The following is a 22,063-nucleotide window of genomic DNA, read 5'->3' on the forward strand; positions in this document are numbered from 1 at the left end:
TCTCTTCTCTTTCTATTATGCAACCACGTTATTTTACTCTGTCAGCGTTTTTTTCTTTTTGCCCTGCTAAGATTTTTTATTTATTTTTCAATGCAGTTGAACAGGTTATAGGTCATATTAAAGATGGAAACTGTTTAAAAGACATTTATTTTCTTTAAATCATGATTAGCACACTTTTTTTTTATACCCACTGCAGTTAAATAAATAAATGTGGAAGAGTTTCAGGTCCAGATCGTGGAGGGCATCGAACACGTCCAGCACGGAAAGCAGCTGAGCATCTTTCTCTGGGAGGCTGTCCCACGTGGAGACGGACGGAGGCGGCCGTCCTTCAGCAGCCGCAGCTTTCTGCAGCGTCGCCTAATTTCTGAGATGAAAAGCAGAAGACCGCCGGCTGGCGGAGCGTTTGAGAGGCAGCTTAAAGACGAACTAAACAGCATCGTGTGGCTTTCATTAGCTGCAAGCCGAGCCGCAGCAAAGCGCATGGGAGGCTCTCAGCATCAGAACCGCTGCTGCCAATCAAACACAGGATTACACAGATGAGTCTTAGTCTCGACTCCTGACAAAGACATTTTAGTGGTTAAACATTATGTAAACAATTTCCCTTTCGTTTAATGCTTGTTGCTGGAAGACAATTAAACATAAAGTGATTCTCTTTGTTGTGCTTGCAGACAGAAATACAAAAGTACGGACAAGAATAATTAAAGATTTGAAGGATGTCATGAGAGAAATTGGATTGAAAGTTTGGGGGGGGGAAATAAAGATTATCATTATTTCAATAAAGTGCATAATCAAAATCTCAGTAAAAATCAACCCTTAGTCATCTTTAAATCCGGAAAAAAATAAAACAAATTGGTTGCTTTTAAAGTCAATATGTAAAAAAAGTTTGTTGCAGGTTAAAAACTAGGCAAACGCATTAGTGTTCATCATAAAACGTCCCTGAGGGGGACGCCGGTCCCTTTCACGATTCAGTTTCTTTGGTGCACATTTCCCTTTCCTCCCTGCTTGGGTCTGGATTTGGGTCGGAGCGGGTTCAGGAGCTGAACACCCAGGACAGAATGATAACAGTGAGGCTGCTAACGCCCATTATCACCCCAAAAACCACCAGAAATATGGCCTAGGGAGACAAAAAAAACAAACAAGAAAACACCAGCTCAGCACCAGGGATAACACGGTTAAAGGCAACAGACATGAAACTGTGCAGATTTACCCCGATGGAGTCGGCGGACTTTAGTGGCTGGCTGCTGACTTTGAGGTAGAAGATGCCGGGGAAAACAAACAGCAGGCAGCTGGACATCGTTGATCCTAAGAATAAAAAAAAAACATAAAGAGGAAAACTTTAAAACCGCCTAAAGGCAACGTGGAGCCTTGCTAACTGCAGCAGCTTCACAGACCGTTGGACCAGGAGAGCAACATTAATTATGCATAAACAGTGCAGTTTTAGAAGCAACAATCAATAGCCTGAATATTGACAAGGTGGCTGCTTTTAACGTCTGCTGTTGGAAATAGATACAGCATCAAAACTTAAAATGTAGTTTATATTAATACATTTCTTACATTAAATCAAAAATAATTATTTATCTTTCACGCACACAGTTTGCATGCATAATATGCCTCCCCTTCAAAACATTTCCTTAAAATTCAAATTTTAAGAATTTAATTCAAGCAGTGAAATGTATAGAAAACACAAATAAGAAAATGTTCTCCGTTTGACATTAAATAGGACTAAACTTTTAGTGTTTTAGGTCAATTAGATTGATTTCCATTTTGCTAAATGCTATAATAATCTTTTATTGATTTAGATTCAGAAGTACAGAAGAGGATTAGGACCACTAAAAAAAAAAAAAAAAAATCTACTCAATTCTGACTTTTTTCTTTTTCTCAGAATTCTGACTTTCAAAAAAGTCAGAATTGAGTATTTTTTTTTTTTTTTTGAGTGGCCCTAATCCTCTTCCGTACGGAAATTTACCCAGATTCAGAATACTATTTGTCTTTAAGTGATTTGGGGGGAACCCAGGTGATCTTGTCATGACTTTGTAAGCTTCTAAATCAACATTTGAGTTAAACACGCTTCTTCCTTGAGTGACCTCATAAGTAAGACACAACACAAGATATCAGGAAGAGAAGAGAGGAGCTCCATACGTTTGTATTTCCAGATACCTGAAGCTGCCGCTTTCTACTGTCCCAAGTATTCATAAGCAAGTATAACCAGAGTGAGGTTGTCCAGTAATCCTACCATTCAGGAAGTAGACCGGTTCTGTGTCCGATAGATGAACATGTTTGCTGCAAAACGTTAAATCAACAGCAGAAAAAAAAGCTAAAGACTTTGAAAAAGTCTTTGCGACTCAGACACAACAACCGTTATTTTTGAGTGAATACTCCAGCAGCAACATCTTAAGACATCAGCCAGGAGGTGATATTTTGGGTGGAAGGAGAACAAAGTCAGTGTTTTGGATCGGGCGCCACAAAGCCCTGATCTCAGGTCCATTAATAATCTGGCGGCAAAGCTGAAGAGATGTGTGTGTGGAAACAAACCTGGTTTACCAGTTCTGTCCATAGGAATGTAAAAATATAATAATAATAATAATATTAATAATAAAACACTCATACATACCGACGACTCCAAACACATTCCTGATGTCAGGCACGAAGATGGCCAGCATCAGCACCACGCTCAGGATGATCAGAGCTGAGACGATGTGGGTCAGCCAGGAGAAGTGGCGTCCTCCGTACAGCAGCACCATCACAGCCTTACGGGCCTACAGCGGCAAAACAAAGGTCTCCGCTTTAAAAGTCGCTCACTGATGATTACATCTGATCAATGAGGATGAGCCGCACTCACAGGGAAGTGTATGAGCGGCACCGTCAGCAGCACGGAGAGGAGGATGGCCAGCCGCACCGTCATCACCATGATGTCCCGCGGCAGGTACACTCCATAGCCGAGCAGCAGCTCCGACTCTACGTTGTCTAAAAAGGAGAAGAAGAAGAATGAAGAAGCATGGACTTGGAGCTGATTAAGTGTGTCCGTGCCGGCTTACCGTAGAAGGTGAGGTACCCGAACAGCGCAGAGATGAAGTAAAGCAGGAAGCTGAGACCGATGCTGATGTTTGCAACGTTCTGCATCCGGGCTTTGGTTGGTCTGAAAGAGAGCAAGTCGTTCGGTGAGCGTCATGGTTTCACGCCGGGGCTCCAGAGACGTACGAAACCTGCAGGGCTGACCGCTCCAGTTCGCAGTAGATGGGCAGGATGGCCGTGTGGCACAGAAAGGAGAAGGCCATGGTGGGGATGGCGTAGGCACTCTGCAACAAAACAGATTGTCAGCTTAGACTGTTCCGCGTTCATATTCACCCCCCTTTCCTCTGGCTCCCTGAAATAAAACCCAGTGAATCCGATTTAAAGCAATCCCCCTGATTAGCAAACAGCGTCAAAAAGCAAAGGCTGTACAACTAAGTTGAGAGGCGGTGGATTAATTAGAGAAGCAGACGAGAGACCCCTGGTAACTCTGTAGGAGCTGCAGAGAACCACACACTGCAAAAACGGATTTAAAAATAAGTAAAATGTGCTTAAAATGAGTGTTTTTGTCCTAGATTTGAGCAGGTAAATAAGATTATTTGCCAATGTAATGAGTATTTTGACCCCTAAAATAAGATAATTAGATATACTGCACTTGAAATAAGACCATGGATGAATTGTTCCTATTTTAAGTGCAAAAATCTTATTCTATTGGCAGATCATTTTATTTACCTGCTCAAATCAAGGAAAAATACGCTAATTTTAAGAACATTCTACTTATTTTTAGTTCAGTTTTTGCAGTGCAGCTCAGGTGGGACAATCTGTTGACAGAAAACGTTGCTTCACAAATCCGGGCTTTACGGATTAAGATGGCCAGAAGCCATCGTTGAAAGTCCATCTGAAGAACTTCCTTCATGATATATTAAAAATATCCTTGGTTCAACAGCACAAGTTACCTGCTTGAAGGGTCTTAAATTTAGCACTTTAGCAATTTAGTCTCATAAATCTAATTTAAAGCATGATATTATTATAAATATCCATAAGAAGCTACTAATTGTAGCTGAGTAAAGTTGAGGAGAAGCCGGATGGAGAAAAAAAAAAATTAGACTGGGCCGTAGGTTCGCCTGCCAGCAGCGTGACGGCTAGAAACACGCAGGCAGAGCTGCAATGGAACGGTTTAGATCGAAGCATACCTGCGCATTAAACGGCCTAGTCAAAGCCCAGACCTGCAGCAAGATTCTAAAACTGATGTTCACAGACGCTTTGCATACAACCCGAGAGAGCTTGAAGAAGTTGGAGCAGATTTCTGTGTGTAGATATGCAAAGCTGGTAGAGACACACCGCAGAAGAAATGCAGCATTAACTGCAGCAAAAAGCTGTTCTGCAAAGCCTTGACTCATAGAGGCTGCATGCATGGCACAGCATGTCTCATTTCCCTTCCTCTTCCCACGTATGCACCCTCTGTGTTAGTGCAGGTCTGAAAATTCCACTAAAATAAGCTGAAGTTTGTGTTTTTAACAAGAAGATCAAGGGCTGTGAATACTTTCACACGGCACACAGCACAGTAAATCTGCACGTGATGTAAATGTGAGGGGCGCTGCTCACCATCCTCATAAAAGCACCACAACCCATCATAGGTGAGATTGTGAGCTGTCAGTAGAGTGGAACGAACGGCTTTCAACAGCTTCTCACCAGCACCTCAAACGGTCTGCGTGTGTGCAGCGGAGAGAAAAGGTTTAATATATATATATATATACGCACCTTAATGGAGAGGATGAAGAGTTTGGGTGTACAGTCCGAGTCAGACACGTTTGATACCTGGAAAAAAAGTACGACAAAAGATTCCTTTAGACATAAAACTTCTGCAGTTGTCATGAAAATAGAAACACATTCCCACTGTTTGCCTACACATCTTAAAGGAAAGCTGAAAAAAAAAAAACCCAGAGAGGTAAAGTCAGAAGTTAGCCTACGCTCAGTCTGGAGCTGGAGCTCGGTGTTGAATTTCTAAAAGTCAGAGTTCATTTCCAGGATCAGGAAAGGTCACCTGGACTTCCTTCCCTTAAGGACTGGCTTTATTCACCGTGGAGAGCTCTGTGCAGGCCTCTCTGGTCCTCATCAGCCAAATCTGACACAATCAGTAAACCCAACATCCTGGGTTTTCCTCCTAATCCTGTTGGCCATGAACGTCTCGGCTAAAACTACCTACCTCAGGCCTTCGGTTCCTAACAGCACCATATGGAAACAAATATTTAAAATTAAAGCTCAGATACATAAAAAACTAAGTTCTTCAACAACTGTGGAAAAAGCTGAACAATACTGTCCTTCTCTCAAGACACAAATGTGAAAGTAATTAATAATAATAAGGGAAACATCAGAAGACAAGAACTTTATTTCTAAACAGCAGAACTTTCTCTGCTTAAATTACCGAGACTATGGTTGCAGCAGCAATCAGGAGCCAGAATGAGCCATAAATGCCACTAATCAATGCTGCAGGACCCAACATCTGAAATGACACCACTTATGGCGCTCTGTTAAGAACAGCAGCTGTTTCAGAGCAGAACCGCCTTTACAGAGACGCCTTTCTGCAGCATGAGGAAAACCACAACTCACCCTGCGACAAGATTAAAAACCCATATCAGATGAGACGACAACAAAAGAGCTGTACTCAGATGGGTTTTATTATGTTTAGTGTCAAACTGGCCAGAAAATAACGGAGCACAGAGATTAAGGTGTGGAAAATATGCGAATATGAGCATATTTGACTCCCTTTTTGCAGATAATATTTGTTAAAGATCACAAACTGATTTCTAAAAGAAAGAAGGTTTGGGAAGGTTTTCCCAGATCCCAATCCAATAAAACAGCTTTGGAGGAAGAGAGCGACACAAAACTGCCATCAAATGATTAGTTAGTAACAGCAGCAGACATCTGACTATTCCACTTTAAATACTTAATACAGCAACAACAAACACAGCAGATCTGAGTAGAGATTGATGATACAGTTTTTTTAAGGCCAATGCCGATACCGATTGTTATGACATCAGTCTCTAGCCGATACCCGATATGTGTTGTCGATTATTTGGGGCCGATCCTCGGAGCAGATATCGCTTTTTCTTTCCGCCATTTACATGCTAAAAATAACACAATGATAACAAATGTTACACAAGTCTCAAAACTTGCGTTTAAACCATCTAATATTAACTATCAGCTTTAGCTTTAGTTTGAAAGGTACACAGAAAAAAAACCCCGCATCACGACTCTTATGGTGCCGCTTGCTCGCACTTAATGAATACATCATAGCAAGAAAAGAGTTTCTTTAGATCAGTGGGGAGCAGGAGGAGAAAAAACACGCCGAGCACCGCTGCAGTGTATGAACATTATTTTATGTAAAGTTAAGTTTAGATGCTGTAGGCGCAGAGATTAGTAATTGTTTTCATGTGCATACATGATTCTCAGTGGGAACTAGCGTCAATGTAGATCAGACAAGGGTTTTTAGATAATGGATGCCGATACAGGAAAAAAGAGCAAATATCAGCTTTGCGACATGCATGTTGCGATGACGATAAATTTGTGATATATTGTGTAGCCCTAGTCGCTGACTTCTTTGGCTTCAGCCCTTTCCAATACCTGGCCTATCACTTTGTGACTGAGTTGCATTTGCTGCTAATTGACTAATCGACTGTGGAGTTTTTAGTAGCGAGTTATTGCACAGGTGGCATCCTATAACGGTATCAATATTCACTGAGCTCCCTGAGAGCGACCCTTCTTTGTAGCAGCAGCCTGCAGGCATGGATGCTGGATTTTACAGACCTCTGGACATAATAGTGACGGGGTCTTAATCATTTCTAGGAAGAAAGTAAAGTGGATGTGATAAATTATGAGAATAAATTAAAATTCTGACTAATGAGTAATAATATATTTGACCATGGCCTATCCATCTGCAACATTCCCCTTACGCAGCATAAAACCATTTCAGCGTATTGAACTAATCTATGTGTTTTAGTTCTGCAGCAACTGTTTACGATCACCTTCTGGGAGTCTGAGAGTGTCGTGACGTTGTGAGGCAGGGGACAAGGGATGGACCATTTCTTCACCACAACCTAAAAAACCAGACAACAATAGAGCGAGTCAGCGTCGCGAACAAAAAAACAAACAATAAAAACAAACTACAGTCAGCAGATGTCTGAAGGTTTAGGTCAGAGCTCACCACAACTGTAAAATACAACAAGAAGATGAAGGCAAGGCTGCTGGTGTAACCCAGGAATCCTGTGGAGCGCGGGAGACAGTGTGATTCAAACCAGTCAGAAAAAAAAAAAAAAATATATAATTTCTTTGTTTGGAAACTTACCGATTTTGGGCAACATGGCTAAAGGCACAACGACACAAACTGTGACGATGATGAGAAGCACCCTGCCATCCTCATACCAGGCGTTCCTGTAAAACACAAGACATAAAGTACCCAAAGTCAAGGCTGAGCTGGAGCGGATCCTCTGACATGTCGGGGGCGACAGCCGCAGAACCAATCTGCCATGTTTTAAGGTGAACCAGCTCTGGAAATTTGTCTCCATTTTGTGCTCAAATAGAGAGCGACAGACTCGTCATGTGGAACGAATTAAAGGCTTTAGCTCTTCCAAACCATAACAGTCATGTAGTTCACATGCTAACGTTGCGTCGCTCCATCAGAGGAGGCCACATTTCTCTTGCCGGTTTTCAGAGAGCAGAATAATATTTTCTTTTGCAGAAGGAGAGCCTTGGCGGTTTACTCGGGATTGTGGAGGAGGGGGGGTCGGGTGTGCGCTGTAGTGACACATGTGGAAGGCATGCTGGCTCTGCTGGGGTCGGGGGTCCCTGGCTGTCGCCGCCCCAGTGCAGCGCCGCAGCGCCGGGTCACGCAGGGACCGGCTCCACGGCCGTCTGCTGGGCTCCCAGCGCCAGCAGCACCTGCTCTGACCACGTCAACGTCGGCTGACCCCCCCCCCCGTTTGGCAGCTTCACAGCTGCGGCGTTACCGTCGGCGCTGCTGGATCCGTCCCCGCGTCTGCGAGGTTCCTATCCTAGAACGGGAGCGCCAGGTGGGACGTCCGCGGTGACCCCCCAACAACCTTCAATCACTACTCGCTATAACGGCTGAACGAAGCACTTTAAAAACTACTTAGGAGATCAATCTTCAACTTAATTTAGTGTTAGTCACGACAGACATCATTTACAGCATTTGTTTTGCTACGACTAAACAAAATGTAGATAAAGATTTAGATTTTTAAAGTATGAAACATGAAAGGAGTCGGATATCCCGTTCAGCCCGTAATAACCAGAGGGTGGGTAGTAACTAGTTATACACTGCAAAAAGGGAACTCAAAGTAAGTCAAATTTTCTTGAAATTAGTATATTTTTCCTTAATTTGAGCAGCTAAATAAGACTATTTGCCAATGGAATAAGTATTTTTACCCCTAAAATAAGATAAATAGATATCCTGCACTTGAAATAAGACGATGGAGATGAATTGTTCTTATTTTAAGTGCAAAAATCTTATTCCATTGGCAAATAGTTTTATTTAGCTGCTCAAATCTAGGATAAATAAACAAATTCCAAGAAAATTTTACTTACTTTGAGTGCCCTTTTTGCAGTGTATTTACTCAGTTACATTTACTTCAGTAACTTTTTGAACAAGATATACTTGTGGGAGTAGTTTTACTACACCGTACTTCTTACTTTTACTTTAGTATCGCTACTCTTACTTGAGTAAAATGTCTGGCTACTCTATCCACTGTGAGTAACTTTACTGAATAAAGAACAAACTTGTTTCTACCAAAAATGCACCAGAGACACGTCTACAGTTTATATTAAGGTGAGACTTCTTGTTTGTACACAAGCTTTGTTGTTTTAATGGTATTTTCTATCTGCTGAGCTCCTCCAGCCATTCACAGGTCACGTAACAACAGTAAACTGTAGATATTATCATTGGAAGTACTTTGCACTGTCCTAACTTACAATACATACATTAACTGCTTGGTTTCCAAAGTTTTATGTTGAAAACATTGTTTAGAAAAGTGTTTCCTCTGTCTGAATTTGTAACTGTTATTGTTTGTAAATGTTTTAATGTTAGTCGTTAAAATACAGGAATTTGTACATAATTTCATATTTTTGCCAGACTGGTTACATACTTTTTAAATATTAAATCAGTTGTTATAAATATTTACTCAGTACTCGAGTAGCCTTCTTACCAAATACTTTTTAACTCTTACTTGAGTAATTTCCTGGTTGGGTACTTTTTAGTTTGACTTGTGTTAAAAGTACGTTGAAGTAGTGCTGCTCTTACTTGAGTAACATTTCTGACTACTCTACCCACCTCTGATATCAACAAACACATACTGATGTCTAATTTTATCCTTTAATTCATTGATTTTATCGCATGTGAACAACACAAATGGGTTTTCTAACCGAGAAAGAAGTTAAAGCTAATGGATGAAGTTTTCCCTTTTGGTCTAAATAATCAGGAGGCTTGTCTCTATCGTCGGTTTGAGGAACATGTTCCAGGATTTTCCATCGATTTGAATTTTTGAGACTTCGTTTAGCATCTTGTGCTCTGGTTTCATGCTTGACTTGCTTGGAGGGTGAGACCTGAGCATGTTGGTGGGCATTTTGGAATGTTCTCCATTTTTCCCACTTGGTTGAATGAGAGATTTAAAATTAATCTGAAGGTCTCCTACAGCTCTTTAGCTCTCACCGCGTTCTTCACTCTCACTTCAACAGTCAGGAGTTCTGCTGAGGTCCTCCAGACTCTGGGAGCTTAACTTCCAAGTAAGATACCGACTTTACTTTCACCTGACTTCTTCCTTCCACTCAACTTTCCATGAATATACTTGGATACAGCACTATTAAAAGAAGCAGCTTCTTCGGCAATGGCATTTTGTGGTTTACCCTCCTACTGGGAGTCAATGACCGTCTTCTGGACATGTGTCCAGCCAGCTGTCTTCCCCTTCATTATGTCCCCTACTGATCCGGACTGAGACCATTTAAAGAGCAGGAAACCTTTGCAGGAGTTTTGAGCGAGTTAGCTGATTTGATTCTGACACCACGAGTGTCCCAAATGTCACTTTTTCAGGTTCTAATTCTCTGTAAGCCACATTGATCGCAATTATACAAAATAAATAAAAGCTCGAAATATTAATCTTTGTGTAATGAATCTATATAACGTATCTATTTCACTTTGTTGAACGAGTGGGAAACATATTACACTTTTTTCCATGATAAACTAAAAGTTCATAAAATGATGTGCTGGCTTAAAATATTGATGCTGACAGCTCATTACGGCGGCTACACAGCAGAGGCCTCCACACTAAGATGAAGAGCAAAAACACTTCATGAGACGAACTTGAGACCAAAACAGCTTTCATTTAGCTCTATTATGACTAACGACTCGACATGTTCACTCCAGCTTTGACGGAAGCGAAACGCGCTCCAGTTAACGTCCCGAAGCCGCCCAATTAACAGGAGCGTCTCGCTCCCCTCCGCGGCGAGCAGTAATTAGAATGGCAAAACTGATATCCCCCTGTATCAGTCTGATTCTGGGAACATGTGTGAGAGATTTGGGGGTGGAGGGAGTGAAAGCGGCGTGCTAATACGGAGCAGCTGTGTGCGGAAGAGTCAGATGTTGACGGATGGGGGGCTGAGAGCTGCTACAAGTCCTGCTTAAACCGGCGTGGCCAATAATAAAGAGATATACGTTACATTCTTGGCCAGGGGACCGCGCTCTGCGAGGATGAGGAGCTGCAGGGTCATCCATAAAGCCTGATGAAGGATGCCGGCTGCAGACAGGCGATGGATGGATTGCAGAGTGTTCAAACCTCGGGAGTTTTTCCCCAAATTTGGGATTTTATGTAACTGAACGAACACAATGCGGTGAATATTTGTGTTATGAAATTTAAAGTGTGGTGTCTCCCCTCACCAGGAGAAACATTGTAGCGCGACCCTTCACTGGCATCAACTGGACTGAACGTACCAAGATACTCTCAGCAGAACATGCAGAAACTGGAATATTTAGCCGTTCCTCTTTGCTGAGGAGCTCAAACTGAGTCAGGATGGAAAGTTTCTCTGAATGTCTTGCCACAGATTCTCAGCTGGCTCTAGATCGGGAGACTGGCCCCACAGCATGATGCTTCCATTACCATGTTTCATGGCAAAGACGGTGTATTCAGGGTGTTGTGCAGCATTAGTTGTTTTTTTCAGCCACACATAGCATTCAGCAGACTAAAAAGTTCAACTTTGCATGCATTTAACCCTTCTTCCATTTAACTGCAGTTCTTATGACTTTCTCTTTGCAACTCTTCCAGATTCTCTGTAGCCCCGCCAGTCTTTTCACACTGCAAAAACGTAACTAGAAATAAGTAAAATGTTCTTAAAATGAGTGTATTTGCCATTGATTTGAGCAGGTAAATAAGATGATTTGCCAATGGAATAAGATTTTCGCACTTAAAATAGGAACAATTCATCTCCATCATCTTATTTCAAGTGAAGGATGTCTAATTATCTTATTTTAGGGGTCAAAATACTCATTCCATTGGCAGATAATCTTATTTACCTGCCTAAATCAAGGATAAATACACAAACATTAAGATCATTTTACTTATTTTTAGATTCATTTTTGCAATGCATGGAGCTCTTCTGTACTTGATGATCACGTTGCCCGGCGTGTCACCTTTGATGGACGGTTATGTCATGGCAGGATTTCGGCTTCGCAAAGAACTCTGTAAGATGTTTAAAGCTTAGATATTGTTTTCTAACCCTAACCCTGCATTTAGCTTCTCCACAATGTTCTCCCTGACCCGTTCCTTGGTCTTCATGATGCCGTTTCTTCACTAATGTTCTCTAACGAACCTCTGAGGCCTTTGCAGACCAGCTGGATCATCATAAGACACTGATTTAGTATTATGTCTTTAGTACAGGACCAATAACAGGGGCCAGGACCAGGTATACGGGGACACTGGCCCCTGTCTAGAACCGCCCATGCTGCAAAGCGTGAGATCCGACAACACACCGGTACCTTGGTCCCTTTGAGCAGACCAGATTTCCCAAGAGTTGCACTTGTGTGGTGCATTCAAGTACATCACGGACACTGGATTGTCTGAACATAAAAACAACTCCAAAGTGATTTAAGCCTTTTGTTTGTCATATGTCTGCACATTCTTATTAAAGAATTACCCAAACAACATTGAGGACTTTTATCCAGCCGTTGGCTATACCCGTTTATCATTTATTATTTAAAGAAATTAAACCATATGTCCAGTCAGTGCTATAATGGCCACTTTTTATGTTTCTCTGGACCGAAGCGAACTGAAATCATACTGATCTGAGATTTTAAAGTACCTTCCCAGCCCTACTATATACTAATTAGTTGAATTCAGAAGGTATTTGGCTACACAAGATTTTATTTATAGGAATTGGAGCGAAGGGGGCTAAATACATATGCACACCACAGATATCTTATTTTTGCTGGTAAAAATGATCAAATGCATTGAACTTTGTGGTTGGAAGGTGCCAAAAAATGTGGAAATGTTCAAAAGGGTATGAGTAGTTTTAACACGGCACAAGATTTAAATTTAATGCCAGATGCTGCTAAGTAGACAGAGACCTTTGCAAAAATGTCAAATCTTATCGATTTGACGGACAAAATAAACTGGACTGACCCATTTGCTGCTAATCGCATTAGGTGCTTCAGTCATTCACTGTGTGACACTTTGAAAACATGTTCATTTTGAGGAGAATGCATGGACCCACCCTGTGTTCTCTGCATTGAGGAGGCTGGTGATGGCTGCAGGAAGCTCCGACTTCAGGATGAACAAGTAGGACGACATAGCTGAGGAGAGGGCAAGGACAATGAAAGTTACATCATAAAAAACAAAAACATGCAGATTAACTGTTAAACAAGATCACGGCAGGCGGCTGAATGGAGCCACAGGCACTTCTCAGCTGTTCTGTGAGGGTGGGGTGTGTTTAAAGTAGAGGGCGGGGGCTACCACAGCATGGGTGGGTAGCTCTGGGAGAGTAAAGTCCTTGGTTTGAAGACACAGACACAACGCAGGGCTTCAAATTGCTGTAGTGCAGCCAGGATGGGAAATCGGGGGTGAGGAGGGAGGAATGCTAACAGTAATGATCTCTGACGTTAATCCAGGTACTTCCAACCTTTCTCCACCTTGCTAGGAAACGGGATACTTCCATTTTCCTCAGCAAGGACAAGAGGATTGGTTCACTTCCTCTAAGAAAGCTCCTAAAAAAACTCCTTCAGGACAGCAGAGAACGGGATAAAGAGCTCCCAAAGAAAAGCACACATTTGGTCTGAAGAAGCGCTTCACATGCTGCTTGCGAATTTAAGGGATTTATGATTTTGGAAAGCCAGGCAAATGCAGGGCTGGCTGGGACCTTCCTGCCCTGGGGCGGGTCTTTGACTCTCCTTTAAATAATCCCAGCCATAATCCCTTAGATCCTGCATTTGTTTAAATAAGAAAATTCCTCCAATAAAGCTCTCGCCCACACAGACACCAGCACATGCTCTCCCCCTGAACAACAGCTGCCACGTCCGAGCGCTAAAATCTGGCCGTCAGGGATCCTGCACTCCTTCATGAAATGTTTCTGGACTTTATTTGTGGGCATAAAAGTATTGATGTGGCAGCTAGACTTGCTGGGCAAGTATTGCGCTACAATCTCTTCTACAACAGGCATTTTTGATCCGCCACCCGGTCCAGTGGATTTATGGATGTGCTTATTGTTAATATTTGCAGGGTTCCTGCACATTTTCAATGTCAGAACTCCACATGTGTCCAGACTCCAACATTGGCCGGTCCTTTTATCTACGCACAACGGTGCAATGATGGTGGCAAGCAGTGGCGGTTCTAGACCAAATTTACCAGGGGGGCCAAGGTGGGGCCAGTGTTTTTTCACAGGGGCACAGAACAAAAAAATAAAAAAACAACAATAAAATGGCAACATTTAACTGTGGAATAATATTAAGTGAGCCACTTGTGGCTCTGGAACTGCAGTTTTCAGACCCCTGATCTAGCAGTTGAATACTTTGCCCCCAGCTCAATACAGCTAAAGCTAAACGTGAAACATCTTAAGTTTTAAATTCTTTTTAAGTAGAGAAAAACTGTATAGGTAAAAAAATAATAATAATATTGATCAAAGTGACCAATCAGTTATGGTTTCTTTGCCATTGCAAATAATTATGAGAAGTGTATTTAATATCATATCTTTAGTACAGGGGCCATAACAGGGGCCAGGACCATTTCTACAGGGGCATGGGCCCCTGTTGGCCCCTGTCTAGAACCGCCCCTGGTGGCAAGACTTTAAATAATGAAGCTTCAGAAACAAAGGATTGAAATATGAACAACAGAGGCGATATCACTCTGATGGACGGATTGATGAACACAGCGATTGGTCAGCAAGATAAGGAGTAAAGTGCGGGAAACAAACGTTTTTCCACACTTATGCAGATCTGGAAAATACATAAATCAGATCCCAGACTTTCCAGACTGAGAAGGAACCCTGCATATCAGATCTGCTTTGGTGTGTTAGCCAAAAGGTTTCACATAAAACAAAACAAAAAAAACACTCTATGCATCAATGTTAAACCAAAATGACAATAAAATAAAGACACACTGACGGGAACACACGACAGGCAGTCAGGATGCAGCGGTTTAGCTTCATGCAACTGAGCACAACAAGCACTTCTATGGGGATCAGAGGTGAAGTAATACTTACACGACTACACAAAAGGGCCCTTGAGTGAACAAAGAGGACGGTTATCGGCCAAGTGGTAAGAAAACAGACACTGATAATCAACATGCGCGTAACGTTAAAGGAGCATCGAGGCGAGCCTTCTGTGTGTGTGGTCAGCAAATGGCTGCGGAGCGTAGCCAACATGAGACAGAGCGAGTTTCATTTCATTAAGAGCCAGGAGAGAGGCAGGGACGGCGAGAGCCACGGGGCGGTCGGTAATTAAGGTCAATTGGACGCTCAGCCTTTGGCAGCGCCGATGAATGTTTACCCAGAGTGAGGCTAATTGCACTCTTATAAAAAGGAGCTGGGGGTATGGACAGATGCACTCTGGAGTGCTGGCTCTCCCGCTCCTGCACGCAGAGCCCCGCGCGCGGAGAACACCAACACATCGGAGGACGCGGCGGTAATTTACTCAGCCGAGGGGCTAATGACGGCGGAGCAGCTCCAGAGCCTCGGCCCTCAGCTGTCGGGTGAGAAGCACCGTCTGTGTGTACAGGGAGGGATCCCAGTGAGCTGCTTTCCACACACAGGGTGGGAGTGGGCTTTACCGCCAGCGATCAATTAGGGGAGAAGTCATGTTTCAGGCCTGGGGGAGGACGGCAGTTACAGGGTCAGAGGTTATCAGGGGATCTAGATAATGGCCTCACAGGGGGAGCGATGAGGAGAGAGGCTCAGCACAGGATGCTCTGTTCACCAGCAGGAGGCGCCGTCTGCCTCCAAAATAAACAAACTGCCCCTGCAGCAATCCCCAGCCCAGTCACCGCTCTGCTTCTCGTTAACAAAAAAACAAGCCGCCACATAATCAGTTTGTGTCCAGCACGTCAGAAATAACGTCTTATTACTTCACGCTGAAATAAAAAAAAATAAAAAATTGACTTACCACCGATATTTTGGATGAGAATTGCTAATCCGACCAAAACCTGGAGAGAATAAAAACAAGGAGGAGAAGAATAAATGTCCCGGTGAACAACAAACACCGGAGAAGCTTACAGTCAAATCCCGATGGCAGCTCTTACTTTTCCTGGTTTTTTCAAGGCTCGTTCTCCAAGTTCTTCATACGAGTTGATACCTGCAGCAGATGACCATTATTTAGAGGGAAAACAAATAAACGCAAGTAGTTTCACACGTTAAGTCTGAAAGTTTAATCGAGGAATTTTACAGGTTCTGTTTAAACACACACAGCTGAGACCAGATATTTCCATTAGAAATGCACCGATCCTGTTTTTTCTGATCCAATCCGATACATGGGCTGAGCATATTGGTCAATACTCAATACCGAGTCGATATTACTCTTGAATGAATAAACCGTATTGCCATGTTTGTGGTATTGAATTTACCATCTTTACTAGAGAAGGGCCAGACGCACCTCCACTGATCCCACCCAATGCGCTGTTTGCCTCTCTCCCATCGGGTAAACGCTTCAGAAGCATCAAATCCAGAACTAATAAACTCAGGATCAGCTTCTTTCCAAGAGCTGTGAGGGCTATCGCCCCCTGCTGAGATGTTTGTGGTCCATCATGTTACAATCACACAACTGTTATCGCCTATTTGGCACACTCTCATTCTCAGGAACATGAAATTGCACTTTTCCATAAATGAAGCCTCAGGACCACAGCACAAAAATTACCTCATTACCTGAGATTCATGAAGGACGGACTAATCCATGTAACAAGGCTCATATCCCTCGCTAAGTGACTAATATCAGAACTTTCGGACTCTGCTACGTACTTTTTTTATTTTTTGCATGCTCTATTGTGTGAAAATTATTTTTAAAATAATACATCTATTGTGCTTGCATGTCATGTTACCCGTTTTTTTTTTTTTTTTTTTTTCTGCACATCCTAAGCCGGTGTCTGCCTCAAAAGTAATCTCACAAGGTGACGATAACTGATTCTTGATTGAAGTGAATAGATCGCTGTGACTTTATTGCTGTGTATGATATAATTTTATTTTTTAAATAACTGGATTGGAATGCTGGATCGGCGTCAATCATCCGATATCCGAGCCAGCTGATGAGTCAATATCGGAGCCGATATCCGATCCGGGTATCGAATCGGTGCGTCTCTAATTTCCATCCACTTTATAAAAAGACAACTTTTTTTCCCCACATTCAGAGATTATATCAAACTAAACTTTAACTCTTGACACTTCAAAACACTGACTTTATTGTCCTTAGGCCTCTTTGTAACTCATTTGTATGTTTAAGGTCATTGGAAGCCACATTTAGGCCCCAGCTTCAACTTTCAGGTTGGATTCTTGAGATTTGTCCTCAATGTTTCCACATAATGTTCTTTACTGAAGTGCACCAGTCCCTCCTGCAGCAAAGCACCCACTCAACATGTTGCTGCCACCTCTTACTTCATAGTTGATAATGCTGCTCTCGGGCTTGCAAGCTTTCCCCATAACCCTCCAGATGTAAAAATTTTAACTTTATCAGGTGCATTTTGGAACAGTAATCCAGCCTTTTCTGTTTTTTTTGCAACAGTGTCTTTTCAGCCCATGTTGGTGCAGGACTTGTTTTACTGTGGATAATAACGAAGCGGCTTCAGCCAGCATTTTCACAAGGTCTTCTACTTTTGTTCTTGGGTCCATTTGCAGATTTTGCACCAAAAAAATATGACAGCTGGACGTACCAATCGTGTTTTATACAAATCCTGTCCAAAGAAAAGACACCATCTGTGTAAGATCCTCCTACTAGATCATTATTGCATGGATGATTGTGTTTTATTCATCCGTGCAGTGATATTTAACCCCAACCTGTGCAGTGAGCTGCATTTCTTAAACATCCATGTTTTCTGAGACAACAAACAATGTCAAATGTGGAGAAATATTGTTATGGATTTGGTTGGTCAATTGTTTGGTGAAATCAAATAAAAGAAAAACAGTAGAAGCCACATCTATGCTTAATAGTGAAAGTCAGAGCATTTTCACATGCACCAGGACAGGGACTGAACAGCCGTGTAGCCTTAAGAAAACGACTGATCAGAGACGCTAAATGAAAAAAAGATTGGACTCTGGAGATATAAATGATGAAGGTCATGTGGGCTGACGAGTCCAGATTGGCCCTGTTCCAGAGTAATGGCCACATCAGGGGTAAGAAGAGAGGTGCATGAAATGATGCACCTCTCATGCCTGTGGGGGAAGTGCTAGGATCTGTGGTTGCTGCACTTATTTCACTCCAGGTTCAGCAACGTTGAGCACAGAAAATTAAGTCAACTGACTACCTGAATATACTGGATGGTTATTCTACAAGTAAGTTTCTTCTTCCCTGATGGCACAGGCACATACCAAGAGGACAACACCAGCATTCATTGGTCTCAAATTGTACAAGAGTGGTTCAAAGAGCAGGAGGCAATCCTTTTCACACATGGGTTGGCCACAGAGTCCGGAGCTCAATCTCACTAAGAGTGTTTGGGAGGTGCTGGACAAGAATTTGAGCAGCAGGCCGGCCCTCCCATCAGCTCCACAAGATCGTGGCAATAAATAAATAAATAAATCAAAGCAACTCTGGATGGAAATAATTGTGACGTTGCAGAAGCGTAATGAATGATGCCACAGCAAAGGTGTGACTTCGTCTTGGGATGAGGATTTTATTTCTATAAAATTGTTTGAACAGATGAAAGAAGCTTCTCGGGCATCGCTTCCTGATATCAAACCTGATTACTTGATCTTTCTATGATGTCGCACAACAAAACGTTTGAGATGCTTCCTTAAAATATATTCACATGCACCAATTAATTTCTGAATTAATCTATAAGAAGCATAAAAAGCTATGACATCATTCAGTTCGTCCATATTTATATAGCACCAATTCACAACATTTCATCTAAAGGCTCTATACAAAGTCAAATTCCATCAGATCCTTCAGACTGGTCAGAAAGTTTCCTCTCTAAGGAAACCCAGCAGGTTGCATCAAGTCTTTCCAAGCAGCATTCACTCCTCCTGAAAGAGCGTAGAGCCACAGTGGACAGTCGTCTGCATTGTTGATGGCTTTGCAGCAATCCCTCATACTGAGCATGCATGTAGCGACAGTGGAGAGGAAAACTCCCCTTTAACAGGGAGGAGAACCTCCAGCAGAACCAGAACCAGGCTCAGTGTGACGTGGAAATCTGGGCTTTCCCATATAGTTTTAAGGCATAATAATCATCATGTATGTAAACTTGTGACATCTCTCAAGACTACCCTTACTTTTATTTTGGCACCTAGAGATAACTGTATCAATGTGAACTGACCTAAAACTGGAAATGTTTGGTTTAATGTTAGATACAGGGCAAAAATCAACAACTACAGTGTGTTTTTATACATTGCAAATAAATGTCTGGTGTCAACATATGTTAAACATCTTAACATATAAAACAAAAGGAAGTGGGTGGGAAAGGGGCAAACAGTGCGCATTTGAAGCCTCTGTTGACCAGAAAATCAACACAGACTTTAAGTCAATTTAGTGGTAATCAACAACCTGCACGTCCCACTATTGTCTGTCCTTTTTATCTTCTCTTTAGGCTCCTTTGACCCTTTTTTGTAATCATTGGTCAAGCATCACCTGATCAGGTCAGAATCAGGACTTGAGTAAGGACCAAATACAAACGACAGACTGCTATCACAGAGTTTCGCAACAAACCGATTAAATCTGGAGTTGAGGAAGAGCGGTTCATGGGGTGATGTCTGCACCGATCAGTGAGGTAAAACCTGGAGGGAATTAGCTGAGGTGAGACAGTTTCATTGACTCACCTGTTTGGTCACAAAGCTTCAGAAGCAGATGGATGGAGTACGATGCAAGGCTCGACACCAGCACTAACAGGATGCTGGCAGGAAAGGGAGAGCAAAAACTAAGAGACTATTAACTATGTCTTCAAAAAAAAAAAAAGAAGACTGGTGCAAGTAGCATACTCTTACCAAAACCCAACTATTCCTGTGCTGGCCATTGCATAAGCCAAACCCAGTATCCCACTGCCCATGATTGCATTCATCAGGTTGAACACAGAGGAGACCAAGGAGGCTCCAGTGGCTCTGGTCTGCGCCGATCCCTGTGCACACAGAAGAATAAAAACACGTAAAGCTGTAGGAATATAGACAAACCGCTGAGAAAGAAACCTGCTCAGAGGTTTCCTCCTGACAGTACTTGGAACAACTGGCCTGGCCTGATGAAGGATGGGATAAAACAACACTGCAGGGGCATGCGGGATCAGGGCATGGAAATGGGAATGGATGGGGTGGGATTTGAGCTGCTGGCTGCAGGACAGCTGCCTGAGCTCAGGATAAGGGGAGCTGCCCAAACCGCTTGACCTCTCTAATGGGGGATATCCTGGACAGAACAAGTGGCAACTCTGGTGTCAGTGTCACAACAAGCTCGGATTGACCTGCAGGCCGCTCGGTCGGATTCACCCCGTTACAGTACCGAAAGACAGGAAGTGTACTGCAGCGACCACATGGAGGCAAATATAGATAATATATATGAGATATATGAGACTCAGTGGGGAAATTCACAGTATGTCAGCAGCATAGCACACAGAAACACACATTATACACAACAAATAATAATAATAATACTAACTCTACAGTAGGAAAAACACTACATGTAAATGAAACCTGTAAAGTAACAACCAAAGAGAAAAAAAAGAAAGAAATCATGAATTTAAACCCATTCTGAAGTGGACTGTATCTGTTGCTTTTTACATTATTCCAAATAACTTATATGGTCATTTTTATGCCAGTTGCTTGCTCGGCCCATTCTGGAGTAGCAGTTTTGTGGAACACCTAAAACTTTGAGGCAAGAAGAGTTTTTTTCTGTCATTTTTAAATGGGTCAGTATTTATTTATTTATATCTTTTACCGGTAATATAAACTCAAAATATCAGCCATGTAATAAAAGACGTAAAGGTAACGGCTTTGATTTGAATCAGTTTTTCACGGACAAGCTACAAGTCAAGTGGTGGGTTTAAAATATTTATCAGGAGCTCAGAAGTGGGTGGTTAACTTGTGTGTAAAAATTTGTTTAAAATTGAGTTTTAAAGTGTGGAGTATGTACTAATTTGCCTCTGTGGCTTTAGCCAACGGTAATGTAAATATATGGAATACTTTTCAATTATTTTAAAGATAAAACATGACTGGCTCAGATTCATTTTTTAAATCTAAAAAAAGTGTATAAGCTGGTATCCATTTCCAAAATAACTGATGTCGCTGTCAGAGACAATGAAAAGTTATAAATACAAAACAAGAGTCTCTTTCTTATTTTAAACCCTGGTGATATCTACAGGGAAAACCAACCCTGGACAAAACTGGTCATTAATGGTTAATTACTCCCTACAATTAATGGAAAAAAGAACTGGCCAATCATTCTCAGCCAGCAATATAAGCTTTGATTGAAATGAAAGAACTGTTACTGTATGTTTCAATGGGGAAAACTTTTTATGTAAGACAATAATCGTGTAACAACCAACCCTGCTTACGCCTTCCAAGCTGAGATCTCTTTTTAATGATTAGGAGTTAAATGGAGAACCATGAAGTAAGTTAGACCAAACAGAAGTTAAAAGAAATATGAAATTAGGCTTAGTTTTGTTTTTGCAACAACAACAAAAAATACAAAATAGAAGTAGGTTTATTTGTTTTGTCCTGTTTTAAATTCTTTGCTTTTACTGTACTCACTACTTTTACTCGTGTATTTTATCTGCAGTTTATTGTCCCTGATTTTATTACATTGATTGTTTTACTGATGCCAGCCCTTTTTGAAAATGTAAAGTGTGTTACAAATAAATAAAATGATCATTACTGTTGGTTATTTAGAGTTGCAGTGTGAGGGTGGACTATGGCTGAGTGGTGCTGACACAAGCAGAAAACTCGAAGGAAACTGAAAACGAGAAGTTCAGCTCATGTGATGGAGACCATAAAGGTTAAAACTCCTTCTTTGACGTGTGAAAACCGGCGACAGACAGCAGACGCGTTAGTTTTATACTCACATTTCCTAGCAGAGGAGTCCTCTCGCTGACAGCTGCGCCTCTTTCGGGGAGTTTAGAGTAAACATCCGCCTGCTCGCTGCTGTTGATGCTCATTCTGACCAGATAAAAGCACACAAACAGCTTCGCTCTCTGACTTTATGAGCCCATCTTCTCCTGGAGCCTCTTATCGGCCACACATCTTCTTCTTCTTGTGATTTTATGGCGGCTGGGAAGCAGCTTTAAGGTGCATTACCCCCACCTTCCAGTACGGATCAGCTATCTTCGGCCGGTCAGCTGATTAATACCACTGTTGTTAATGAAGCTCCCCCTCATCTCTGGTTCCGTCGCAC

At 42.1% G+C, this 22,063-nt stretch overlaps 1 protein-coding gene across 2 annotated transcripts; it reads right to left on the minus strand.

The window, feature by feature from the left end:
• Window positions 1-806: 806 nt before the first annotated feature.
• slc38a6 (solute carrier family 38 member 6) lies at window positions 807-22,034 on the minus strand. 2 transcript variants are annotated; one of them, XM_012864546.3, is made up of 16 exons: window positions 21,735-22,034; window positions 19,675-19,805; window positions 19,510-19,583; window positions 15,795-15,847; window positions 15,659-15,698; window positions 12,781-12,859; window positions 7,355-7,440; window positions 7,214-7,272; window positions 7,035-7,106; window positions 4,771-4,827; window positions 3,217-3,296; window positions 3,036-3,136; window positions 2,840-2,964; window positions 2,612-2,756; window positions 1,208-1,302; window positions 807-1,114 (listed from the first exon to the last, which is right to left on the minus strand). In XM_012864546.3, the coding sequence occupies exons 1-16, from the start codon at window positions 21,825-21,827 to the stop codon at window positions 1,031-1,033; spliced, it is 1,374 nt and encodes a 457-aa protein (XP_012720000.2). In that variant the 5' UTR covers window positions 21,828-22,034; the 3' UTR covers window positions 807-1,030. The 2 variants fall into 2 exon arrangements, with proteins under 2 accessions (XP_012720000.2, XP_036006826.1); XM_036150933.1 differs by lacking the exons at window positions 15,659-15,698; window positions 15,795-15,847.
• Window positions 22,035-22,063: the final 29 nt, after the last annotated feature.

This window comes from Fundulus heteroclitus, chromosome 19 (assembly GCF_011125445.2).
Source record: "Fundulus heteroclitus isolate FHET01 chromosome 19, MU-UCD_Fhet_4.1, whole genome shotgun sequence".
NCBI lineage: Eukaryota > Metazoa > Chordata > Actinopteri > Cyprinodontiformes > Fundulidae > Fundulus > Fundulus heteroclitus.